This window comes from Lagenorhynchus albirostris, chromosome 4 (assembly GCF_949774975.1).
Source record: "Lagenorhynchus albirostris chromosome 4, mLagAlb1.1, whole genome shotgun sequence".
Lineage (NCBI taxonomy): Eukaryota > Metazoa > Chordata > Mammalia > Artiodactyla > Delphinidae > Lagenorhynchus > Lagenorhynchus albirostris.
This window is the reverse complement of record NC_083098.1, coordinates 43,284,175-43,296,931: the sequence shown is the minus strand read 5'-3', so window position 1 is coordinate 43,296,931 and position 12,757 is coordinate 43,284,175. Positions and strand designations below refer to the sequence as shown.

The 12,757-nt window shown below is 37.3% G+C and overlaps 1 protein-coding gene across 2 annotated transcripts in view; it reads left to right on the top strand.

Moving 5' to 3' along the window:
• Nucleotides 1-12,757, top strand: part of CFAP299 (cilia and flagella associated protein 299) — a 615,047-nt gene that overhangs the window by 14,490 nt on the left and 587,800 nt on the right. For both annotated transcript variants that reach the window (XM_060147200.1, XM_060147199.1), the window contains exon 2: nucleotides 3,568-3,698. In XM_060147200.1, the coding sequence (XP_060003183.1) occupies nucleotides 3,568-3,698 (131 nt within the window). The remainder of the gene's footprint in view (nucleotides 1-3,567; nucleotides 3,699-12,757) is intronic.

Here is a 12,757-nt window from a genome sequence, read left to right as displayed (position 1 = left end):
CTGTTGGGAAAACTGCATAGCTGTATGCAAAGGGGTCAAACTGGACTACCTTCTCACACCATGCACCAAAAGACTTCAATGTAAGACTTGTAACCATGAAACTTCTAGAAGAAAGCATAGGCAGTGTGCTCTTTGACATTGGTCTGGATAATATATTTTTGGATATTTCTCCCCAGGCAAGGAAAACAAAAGGAAAAATAAACAAATGGGATTACATCAAGCTAAAAAGCTTTTGCACAACAAAGGAAACTATCAACAAAACAAAAAGGCCACGTACTGAATGGGAGAATATATTTACAAATGATATATCTGAGAAGGGGTTAATATCCAAAATATACAAAGAACTCATACAGCTCAACATCAAAAAACCCCCAAGCAACCTGATTAAAGAAATGACAGAGAATCTGAATAGACATTTTTCCACAGAAGATATACAGATGGCCAAGAGGTATATGAAAAGATGCTCAATATCACTTAGTCATCAGGAAAATGCAAATCAAACCCACAAAGAGATATCACCTCACAACTTTCAGAATGACTATTAACAAATACCAAATAACAAGTATTGGCGAGGGTGTGGAGAAAAGGGAACCTTCATGTACTGTTGGTGGGAATGTAAATTGCTGCAGCCACTGTGGAAAAGAGTATGGAGATTCCTCAAAAATTAAAACCAGAACAACCATACAATCCAGCAGTTCTACTCTTGGGTATTTATCCAAAGAAAATGAAAAACACTAATTTGAAAAGACATGCACCCCTGTTTTCATCATAGCACTATTTACAGTAGGCAAGATATAGAAGGAACCTAAGCACCCATCCACAGATGAATGGATAAAGAAGATGTGGTTGCAATAGCATATTATTCAGCCATAAAAAAGAATGAAATCATACCATTTCTGAAAACACGGATGGACCTAAAGGACATTATGCTTAGTAAAATAAGTCAGACAGAGAAAGACAGATACTGTATGATCTCACTTATATGTAGAATCAAAAAAATCAAAACAAATGAACAAATATAACAAAGCAGAAATAGAGTCAGAGGTACAGAGAACAAACCGGTGGTTGCCAAAGGGGAGGGAACTGGAGAGAGGAGAGAAATAGGTGAGGGAGAGTAAGAGGTACAATCTTCCAGTTGCACAGAAGTAAATGAGTCACAGGTATGAAATGTACAGTGTGGGGAATATAGTCAATAACTATGTAATATCTTTGTATGGTGACATATTTGTTAACTAGATATCATGGTGATCATCTTGCAATGTATAGAAATATCGAATCACTATGTTGTGTGATAGGACCTAACTTAGTGTTGTAGGTCAACTATACTTCAAAAACAAACAAACAAACATACTCATAGAAAAACATCAGATTTGTGGTTACCAGAGGTTGGGGTGTGGAGGGAGGGGGAATTGAATGAAGGCAGTGAAAAGGTATTGAACTGCCAATTATAAGAGAAATAAGTACTAGGGATCTAATATACAGCATGATAAATATAATTAATGCTGCTTTATGTTATATATGAAAGTAAATCCTAAGAGTTCTCATCCCAAGGGAAAAAAATATATTTTTCTATTTCTTTAATTTTGTATCTATATGAGATGATAGACGTTCACTAAACTTACTAAGGTAATCATTTCGTGATGTCTATAAGTCAATTATATCTCAATAAAACTGGAAGAAAAAAATTAAGGTGAAATCAATATTTTTTTCAGTAAAACAAGCCACAATACTTTTGTTGTTAGCAGACCTTTACTATAAGAATTGTTAAAGTTTTTTAGGTAGAAGGAAAATCATATATTAGTAGGAAACTTAGGTCTACACAAAGGAATGAAAATCACCAGAAATGCTAAATACGTGAATAAATAAAAGTATTTTATTTCTCAGTTTCTTTAAAGATAATTCTTTAAAGATTATTGACCATTTACAGTAGAGAGATGGCTTGTAATTCCACCAGTTAAAACATGGTAATGGTTAAGTGGGGCAACAGCTTCAACTTTGTACCTGATCTTGTCATTTGTTGCAATATACATGAGTGTCAGTGAGTGCAGAACTATCCAAATGATTCTGTGTGGCTCAGGTAAGGCACACAGGAATGCATAATTCATTCCATATACAAAGTTAGTACAGGAAATTTTTAATGGCCTTTATTATGTAAAATACTCTGTTGACCACAAGCAACTTATATTCCACTAGAAGAACCCCACAGTCTCAGCAGAGCTCACTGCGAGTTCTTCCCGTAAGCTCACTTTAAGTAATGTATTTAAGAAAATCATTCCACTTTTGTAAATCAAACCCGAAATCTGCATCGCTTTTTCATTTAAATATTAACTCCACTAGGTGGAGGCATTTGCTCAGTTTTGTTGTTCGCACTAGAGCAACCTGGGATAGCAAGTATAGTGAGCAGGGGAACAAGTCAGAAAGAAGGCAAAGCGCCCTTGTGCAAAGCCTGGTGCTTTGCCTAAACTTGGCGAATGTATCCATATTGCTACACAGAGTTCAGCAATTTGCTTTTACTGTTTAGCAAAGCAAAGTAGCAAAGTTTTCTAGGTTGATGGTGTCTAATTTTTTTTGTTAGAATAGTTGGAACTTTAAAATAGCCACCATGGGTTGTCTAGATTATTAACCACGAATCTTAAGTTTTCTTATTTAATTCTGTTAGACAGTTCTTGCATTCAGCAGTGATGTAGTAAGTAAGGGTCTGTAACAATAAAATATATGCTGTCTTCTCTATATTTCAGACATTTCATGTTTAATGTAAGGATAATGTAATATGTTAATATACATATTTTTATGTAATACATAAGCCTTTATATTAGTAACTTCAAGTAAAATGTCACCTATTCAAGTTTTGGGGAAATGCTGTTCTTTTTTGAATATGCTATGCAAGTGACAAAAATGTGTGTGACAGTTCTTAAAGTAACTGAAATATAAAAGGTCTAAAGGACTGTGGGGAAATTTTTTTTTTTTTCAGTTTGAAGCTTCTTGTCATCTTCTTGGGTTTCTACTTCTCTGCTTTTATTGGTACCAACATTACATGGAAACAATATCTTTCTACTCAAATAGGAAATTCATCTGCCCTTTGTTTTGTATTTGAAGTTATAATGCTCTGTGTCATCAGTTAATTGACTTCAAGGAAGTAAGTCTCTGAAATGTTGAACTTGCTGAAAGCAACCCAATTTTCTTTTTGTGCAGTTGGTTTTTAAAAAGTCTTTCTTGTATAAATACTATTGTCTATAGTTTTATTGTTTTAAAGATACTTTATTACCTACAGCTGTTCTCATAAATTGATTAAAAACATTACAGAGTTTTGTCCTGCAATCCCTTAGAGAAAATTTAGTGCTTGATGTTATTATTTTTTTTTTCATCTTATATCTTTGGGAAAGGGATGACAAATCAGATGTTTATAAAACTGTTGTTAGAAAGAATTCTAACTTTTCAATCTAATAGATCTTGTCTCATATTTAAATATTCCATTTGATTTTTCATTTAAAACAATTATTCAGTATACATTGGATAAAATAAGATGTCTCATTAATCCACAAATGTAACAATTGATTTTCTTTTTAGGATGAAGGTCTGGCCCGCCAGTTGGTGGAGCTAGGCTACCGCGGGACTGGAGAGGTGGTGAAAAGGGAAGATTTTGAAGCAAGGAAGGCAGCTATAGAGATTGCAAGGTTGGCTGAAAGAACTCAGAAAAAGTAAGTGTCCATGTTCCAAATGGATTTTATATTATATTGTAGAGTCTCTGGAAAAATCCAATTTTGTTGGCATTGTTTTAATTTAGAAACATTGGTTGGAGCAGGTAGAACTTGGAATATTCCAAGCATTTGTTCTGCAGATCAGGAACTGGAGGAACTGTGATATTGTGATAAAGCCACATGAAACTGTGAGCTACAAATTTAAAAATATAAATACCAAAATATGGCCATCATGCCAATAAAGTCCTGTTTACACATAGCTCAGTATTATTGGCTTTACACATTTATGTACTAAAAGTATGAGTGACCTTTGCCTTAGAGTTCTTTGTACTTTTGAGGCCTGTAAATCTTTGGCTTCATTTATGTTCTCACATTTTTGTAGACATTGATTCATTGAACTCTATTTAAACGATCACTGGCTTTTGTTAATATGACTCATATGTGGTTATATAAAATATGAATCTAATAAAGTATGTTAGGAAAGAGATGTACACCTAAAGTGAACCGTATCAAACTAAGACAATCTGAAAAAGACTTGACAAAGTAATTATTTACTTTTTAAAAATGAATGCTAAAGTTTTAAATGTTGGTGAGAAAAATTACTTAGAAATTGGTATATTATTCTTAGATAACATTAAAAAAAATACCCAGTAATTATGAGTAGAAGTCTCCCATGTATTTATTATAAAAATAACATTTGGTAGTGAATTGGTTCTGGGAATGTGCAATTTTTTTTTTTTTTTTTTTTGGAATGTGCAATTTTAATTGATTGTTCTAGTGGTTCTTGTATTTCAGAACCCTAGAATATTGTCATTTAATACAGTAACATTCAGTAATATACTAGTTTTCTATTGCTGTCATAACACATTACCACAAATGTAGTCGCTGAACACGACACAAGCGTATTTATTCATAGTTCTGTAGGTCAGAAATCAGAGTACAGTGGCTCAGCTGGATTCTCTGCTACATATATCACAAAGTTAAAATCCTGGTGTTGGCTGGACTGAGTTCTTTTCTGGACGCTCTGTGGGTGAGTCTGCTTCCACCCTCATTCAGGCCAAATTCATTTCCTTGTGATTATAGGACTGATGTCTCATTTCCCTGTCACCCGTCAATCTGGGGACTCCTCTTTGCTCCTGTAGGCTGCCCACATTCCTTCTCATGCTTTCCATGTGGCTGCCCACCAGCAAGAATGGGTCAAGATCCTGCCAACCTTTAAATCTCTCTGACTTCTCCTTATGCAAGTCTTCCCTGACTCCAGCCACAGAAAAATCTCTCCTTCTGAGGGCTCATGTGATCACACTGGGTCCATCTAGATAATCTAGGATAATCTCCCTATTTTAAGGTCTATAACCTTCATTACATCTGCAAAGTCCCTTCTGTCATGTACTGTAACATACTAATAGGATTAGGCATGGGGATCTTTGAAGGGGCCATTCTTCTTACCAAAGGTAAATTTATATAAAACTTCACTAGTTTATGCAACACGAGTATACTTGGCTTCTATTTGTAGAAAATTGAAATGATGCAAAATATATGTGTACATGTGATGTGTCATATAAAACATCAGGGGAGTCTTCTCTTTCTGTTTTTAATCAATAAATGTTTATCAGTCAGGAGCAGAAGTATACAGATTTTTGTGAGATTTTATAAGGAATTAATGTATATTCATATTTTATTAGAGATGTATCCTATTTTATATCAAGAGGAGTTGGTCATGTTTACAGTATAAATTCTATCCATGTACATGTTCATTTTGTGTTTGGCTCAAAATGAGTATTTATTTTATCGATAGTCTCTTTAACTGGCCAGAGCTGGAAGTCATCAGACTACTTAAGTGCCAGTCTTGGGAGACTAATCCCCACACAGAGCTGCTAGAATCGGAAAGCCTTTTCATCTGCGCATCTTCTCATCTGCCTTTGTAGTGGGATGGGCCCCATATGTTTCCTCTTTCCTTCCCTGCCAGGTCCATTGTAGTGTTATTGGCAGCAGGGCCAGCAGAGTGTGGACACCAAATATGTCCTGTGCCTATATTTGCTTGAGGATCACTTTGAAAATATGCATGAACATGTGACTGCCCGCCAACTGGTACCAACTTGGAAACACGTGATTCTACTATCAGATTATCTTAAATTCTCTAATGTGTGGGTGAGCAGCCCCAAGTAGATCACAATCCTCTTCACTAGCAATCATAGAGCACCCGTTTCAAGAAGTGCTGGCGCCTAAGAGTATGTCACTTACTTAGAATAGTTTCATAGATAAAAAGGGTCTGGTTAAAGATATTGGGAGGGGGTATTTTGATAAGTATTTTGCCAGAAGAAGTCATAAAGTGAAAAAAATTATTTTGACGCTTTATTTAGTCATTCACTTCACAAATACTCATAGACAACCATACTCCATTAGGCACTATGCTAGGTGCTGGGGATACAATAGAACATAAGACTTAGTCCCTGACCTCAAGAAATTTGAGGGTTAGATAAATGAAAGACAGTTACATTGCTGGTGGGAGTATACAATGGAAAATAGTTTGGCAATTCTTCAAATAGTTAAACATAGAGTTACCATATGACCCAATAATTCCACTCTTAGATGTATATCCAAGGGAATTGAAAACAGAGGTCCACTTAAAAACCAGTGTTCCTAGCAACGTTATTCATAGTAACCATAAAGAAGCAACAACCCAAATGTCCACTAACTGATGAATGGATTAAAAAATGTGGTACATAGATAAATTGGAATATTATTTAGTCATAAAAAGGAGTGAAGTACTCTTACCTGCTACAACATGGGTAAACCTTGAAAACGTTAGGCTTAGCAAAAGAAGGCAGACAAAAAGATTGTAAATTGTATAGTCCCATTTATATAAAATGTTCGGAATAGGTAAATCCATAGGGACAGAAAGTAGATTTGTGGTGGCCAAGGGCTGGAAGGAAGAATGAAAGAAGAATGATTGCTAATGGGTATGGAGTTTCCTTCTGAGGTGATAGAATGTTCTGGAATTAGATATGGGTGATGACTGCACAACTTTGTGACTATACTAAGAGCCATTGAATTGTATACCTTAAAAGTTTGAATTTTATGGTATGTGAATTATATCTCAATTAAAAAAGGCAGTTACAACGGAAGATAACATATGCTATCATAGGTGTTGTGGCAACACCCTAAAGTAGTACTAAGTCAAGATTTGAAGGATGTGGAGAACAGGGAAGGCTCTTCTTAAGGCATGACTGCTAAATTTACCTTTAAAGGATAAGTAGGAGCCAAGCAGGCAAACAAGGGTATGAAAATGGACACATTTACTTTGCCTCAATTCTATGATAAATTTTTCTTCTTCACAAATCATTCTCTCTACCTCTTTGTTTTAACTTGTGCCTATTCCCTTGCTAAGACTTTTTTCCCCCCTTAAGTTGTGCCAGCTAGAGGCCACTCATTTCCACACGTACTGGATTGGTGGTGGTGGCAATGGTGGTGGTAGGTGGGCTCTGCATTCTCCTAGCTTCTTCAAGCTTTGCTTCAAAGCCATCTCTGCTTCACTATCATGTAAACAGCATCTCTCATCTCTCTTACCCTGAGATTCATGCCAGCTGGGTTTAGTAGCCACAAGGCAGAGACTATAAATTTGGAAAGAAGGGATGGGATAAGTTTAGCTGGTGGTTACTGAGGTAGCTCCTATCATAAGTCCTGGAGAATTTCTATTTGTAGTGAGAAGTTCAGTTGATTTCTATGGGTGATGGAGAGATAGACTTTGACTGCACAGAAGTTGAATATTGGGTTCTTGGGATCTAGTTAGTAGTTATAACTGAGTCATCTCTCAGGTGGAACACTTTCCTGGATGAGCTTGTAAGACCATTGGCCTCTTCACTTTGGGTCAGCTTATCTTTGTAGGAGATGAATTAGCACTTCTTAAAACTGCTTCTGAGATAATGACCTTATTTTACTGAAACACAGAATCTGAAACATAGATGGAATAAATGGCAGCCCTGATGGAACTGATAATTATACTGCTTGGTTGTTGCTATCTTCTCAAGAGACTTTGTGATGAGCCTTTGGGAATTCTTGTAAAGTGAGCTTGACAGGAGTCTCAGATGCTGAATATATAGGGATCCCTGTGATCCTTTTTGCTGAAATGAAGAGGGTATCTGTGGTGATTAAGGAGAAGGCTCTTGTGTCCTTTTATTCTCTGGTACATCTGGGACTAAATTTTAAAAGTTGGACAAGTCCCCAGCCTTTTTTATTCTAGCCAATCTAGTCAGTTTATCAACTGTCAACTATTTCTGGTGTGATTGGAGTATTCTTCTTCAATTTGTTTTTAAAAATAGGAGTTGGAAGTATCTATTAATTGATAACATGCTCTTTTAATTTTATGAAGATGAAGTTGGATAAAAGGCCAAAATTTGTTTCATGTAAAATGACTTTACTCCATTCACTTTATGATCAAAAGTGAATACCATATGCTAGTGAATTAAATGAATTTCTGTAAGTTTAAAATGTTCTGCTAGATAAAATCTGGCTTCTGTGAAATGGTTTCAACTTTTTGCTTTGTTTCAAATATTTTATGTTTTAAAAGTTATTCTGATACATTTTATAGCTCTTAAACAAAAAATATGGAGTTGTGGCTTGTCACAGACTAGCTGCTCCAGGAAGCAGACAGTGAGGGTTAAGAGTGCAGAAGGTTTGATGGGGACGTAACACCTGTGAAAGGAAAAGTGAGGAAACAGGACTAAGCAGGGTCAGAATCTTGATGCCAAAGTTACAGAGACTCTCCCAGCACAGTGGAAAGCTCCAGGGTAAAGGCTGTCCATTAAAGAAGTCCCACATTGGGTGAAATGTTCAGGCCCTGGTACCTCTTTTGTGCCCAGTCATTGCCTGAGGGCTGCCCCCAAAAGTGTGATCTCAGCTTGAAACTGAGGCAGACCCTGGAAATGTTCACAGCTGGAGGCTGTCAGCTCAGCAACTCCTCACAGCCAGGCAGAGAGGCCTTTCTCCAAGGGGTATCTGAGTGATGTGTCCATATGCCTGCCACAGTTCGCCCCTTGTGACATACAGATCTATTTTGTGCATGCAGGGAGCAGTTCTTCCAGAGCACCAAGGGCCTTTCTCCTGGGCAGGATACTCAGAAGAGGAAAGTTAGTCCCCAACACTGCTGTTGGTCTGGAGGCCAGAGGTGGTTCTCATCATCTCCTTCTTCCATTAACCATCCTAAATCCTCTGCCTTCAGCTGTCACCTCTCTGAGTCTCAATCATAAGATGGTGGAGGCCCTGGTAATCCTACTGTCCTTAGGCTGGGGTTGTTGCATTTCTCATTCTCATTTAAAACTCTATAAGGGAGTACCAAGAGGTAGCTAGGTGGGCCGCTCGAGTTTGTCACTTGTTACTCTCTACCCCCATTCTGTAACAACAGTCCTATCTCTCTTGCTGATCAGCAGCAATTACTCTTCACAAGATAGTGTCTCTCTGTCTTGCCTGCTGTTCCCTGGGCACAAGACGCTCAAAGTGCTCATGTGGCAGCCATAGTTTGTAGTTCAGTGAGACACTTGCTGTTTTCCCTGGTGAGAGTGTTCTAAAAGATGGCGCCCTATCCTTGAACAATATTGCCTCTAAGCTGGTGATTCAGCTGTGCCTTAAGTGGACCATTCCAACACTTTCAGGTTGACAGCTTCTGATGGGGCACTGTGTGATATGGCCAGAAGATCCCATGGTCATGAGCTCTCTCCCACACCTTTTTTGTTGTATAGCGGGTTCCCTGGTTGGGGTGCTATGCTGTGTTGTATTCCATGCCTGTGGATCAGGCATTTTGTAAGTACCCAGATAGTGGGGCCAACTAAGACCAAGGAGGCAGAAAAGGCACACTCATATCTGGAATAGGTAGATATTCCCGTGGGAATGAACTGTTGTCCCTTCTTGGTTTATAAAAAGGACCCAGTGTAGTCAAATTGAGTCCATTGTTCTCCTTGAGGAATAATGACCTACCAGGGGCTCAACATTGGTCTCTGTTGCTGGCAAATTGGACATGGAGAAGTAGAAGTAGCTAGACTGGCCTTGGTAAGTGGGAGTCTATGCTGTTGGGTCCTTGGATAACCTTCATCTGCTCTACATTGTTCATGTGTCCATCATGCCATTATTGAGAAGACTGCTGACAAGGCTGGCTGACATCGACTGGCTGAGCCCTTTTGTCTGTTTGGGTTGTTTAGTGCATCATTTTTGGTGGGTGTTATAAAAATCTTCACACTTGTACTCATTCCCCTATGTCCATCCACGTGACTCAGACATTCCTAGTCTCCAACTTTTTTCTTCACAGTTTCCTGCTCAGCCAGCCAGTCCATTCACCATTGCTTATGAGTCTCTTCTAATCTTTGGGACATTTCTTTTTCCTTATCCTTCCACACAAAGTGGGTGATCAGATGTGTCACCTGAAGTTCTGCCCATTTGGGAAAGTTTTTCTTCCCTACTGTAATTTAAGGCCATCCTTGAATTTTATGGGTTGAAATGTGTTCTCCAGCAAAGGTATGTTGAAATCCTAATCGCCAGTACCCTAGCATGTGACCTGATTTGAAATTAGATCATTGCAGATATACGGATCAACGATCCCTGGGTGGATCCATGGACACAGTGGACCTATTATAAACCAACCCTTGGCCAGGATTCCATGTGTTATCTTACCCTCCTATGCCTTCACTCTAATAGTGGGACCATGGTGTTGCTTTGGATCTCCAGATACCAATCTCAGCTATGACCCTGCACCCAATACTCTATCAACTATCTGGCTATTCTCCTTTCCTTAGTGTCTACTCATTTAAGTAAATGGTTAAAGATCCCTTGGGGGAAGAACAGAGGGAATCATTGCAATGGATAATTGATATAGTGTTACAGGTCTATTCCTCTAGCACAGGGTAACTTCTTTAGTCAGCAGGTTCCTAGTCTGAGAACTGGATCAGGTAGAGATACTGGGCAACACGTCCTGACTTTCTATTGTAATGGCTGCCTTCAACCTCAGATAATTAACTTTTATTTCTTGTTGTGATACAGATTGAGTAGTACCTTTGTTGACTGCCTATCTATTTTGCCTCAAGAGATGTTGTGTTCAATAAACCAACTTCATGACTTTCAAGGTTAGAGTCCTTGACTCTGAGCTTGTTGGTCTTTATAATAATTACAAGTCCCTGGATTCTTGAGGTTTAGCTCCACTTCTGAGTCTGCAATATATGGTACTGGTAAATGCTCACTCTCAACTAGTTGAATATTGTAACAGTACTGAGATTACACACTGAATTTTTCCTCCTTTCCTCCCTCCTTCCCTCTGCCTCCCTTTCACCCTTTTTTTCCTTCTCTTTCTCTCTCCCTCCCTCCCTTTCTCTCCAACAAGCAAGCAATTACAGATGGTGTTGATATTTCCAAGGAACATCATATTATCTGTATCTATCTATCTATCTATCTGTCTGTCTGTCTACAGACAGATACAGGTGTATCCATATTATTCTTTAGTTGAGTACTTATATGAACATGCTCATAAGTGCAATTAATTCTGCCTCAGAGAGTAAATGGACCCATTGCTTAGATGAATTGATTATTTTTGTATTTGGCAAGTTGTTAACATTGCCACATTTATAGATCTTAGCCTATTTGAGCTTAAAATAAATTTAAAAATAGTCACAGAGAAAACTATGTAGACAAAATCCAATATTGATAACAGTTCAGCTAATGATTAATCAAAAGCAAATGAAATTCACATGTTTAAAAACGTTATAGTCCTTTTCTTCAGAATATTATTTAGATTTGTTTCTTTTGTGTTCTTAATTTAGCTCTTGATTTAAATTGTGTTGATTCATTCAATACTCATTCATAGTCCCTTTGTAGGCAAATTCAAGGATTTCTTCTCAGATTCACTTTGCTTGGTTGATGTCTACTGATGCCTTTAACAGCAATTTGGAATTATCCATTTCTTGAAATGTTCCCTTTGAATTTTATTACCTTTAACCTCACATTTTCTTCTCTTTGCTGTTGTCCACTATCTTTGCTGTATCTTCTTCCTTCTCACTAATTTGGATCTCTCCCAAAGGACAGTTCTTTGTTTTTTTTCACCCTTTTTAATACTCCACTATTTTCATATATCAACCACTTTTACGTTTCCAGTTTTCCTGTGTCAGATCTCCAATCCTGATTTCTTTCTAGGGTTTTTAACTCCATGTTTGTTTTAATACTGTGTTGTCAAACCAATAACAAAATAGTAAAAAAAGTCTCATTATTGTTCCCTTACAGATCCACTCCCCATAAAAAAATTCCATTTTTTAATGCCGGTAATACCATTTTTAAAAAAACTCTATAGGCATTATATTTTACAATATCTTCAAAGTCTACTTGTGAGCAATTCTAAAAGGCAATTAACAATGGATTTCTGTTGACTCCTTTGTTCACATTTGCTCCTACGTTCATACATTTTTCACTCTACTTACACGTTACTAATCCAATTTTTCTTCAGATTGACTTTTATTGTGATATCTTACCTGATTGCTCAAGCTCAACTTTCTTCATTCTCTAATACCATGCTGCCTGATCATACATCTGTGAAACAGCTTTCAAAACGTCTCTTTCCTCCTGTCCCTTCCTCATTCCATTCCTTTCTCTTTCTATCAGCATCTAAATATGCATCTCTATAAAAGAATATGAGGTATGAATATGAGTTTACAAGGGAAATAGGAATATCTCATAGCAACAAGACTTTAAAAGGTAGAGAAGAACAAGTAAAGGTGGAAGAAATGCAGTGAAGCTGAGGTTGAGCTTAGTGCCCAAAATGTATGCCAGATTTGGGAAGATAATGCAAAGAGGTAAATATTTACATTACATAATTCATTATGTCGACCTGGAGCAACAAAACCATTGACAAAAAGTGTAGATATTCCTGGTTCTGAGAGCTGTAGGGAAGGGGAAAATTTCTTCGACCCATTTAGGGTCCTTGGATGCATCTGAAAATTGAATTCACAAACACATTAGCAGGAGAAAAGGATTAAAATTTATTTAATATAAGTTTTACATGATACAGGATCCTTCAAGAGGAAATAAAG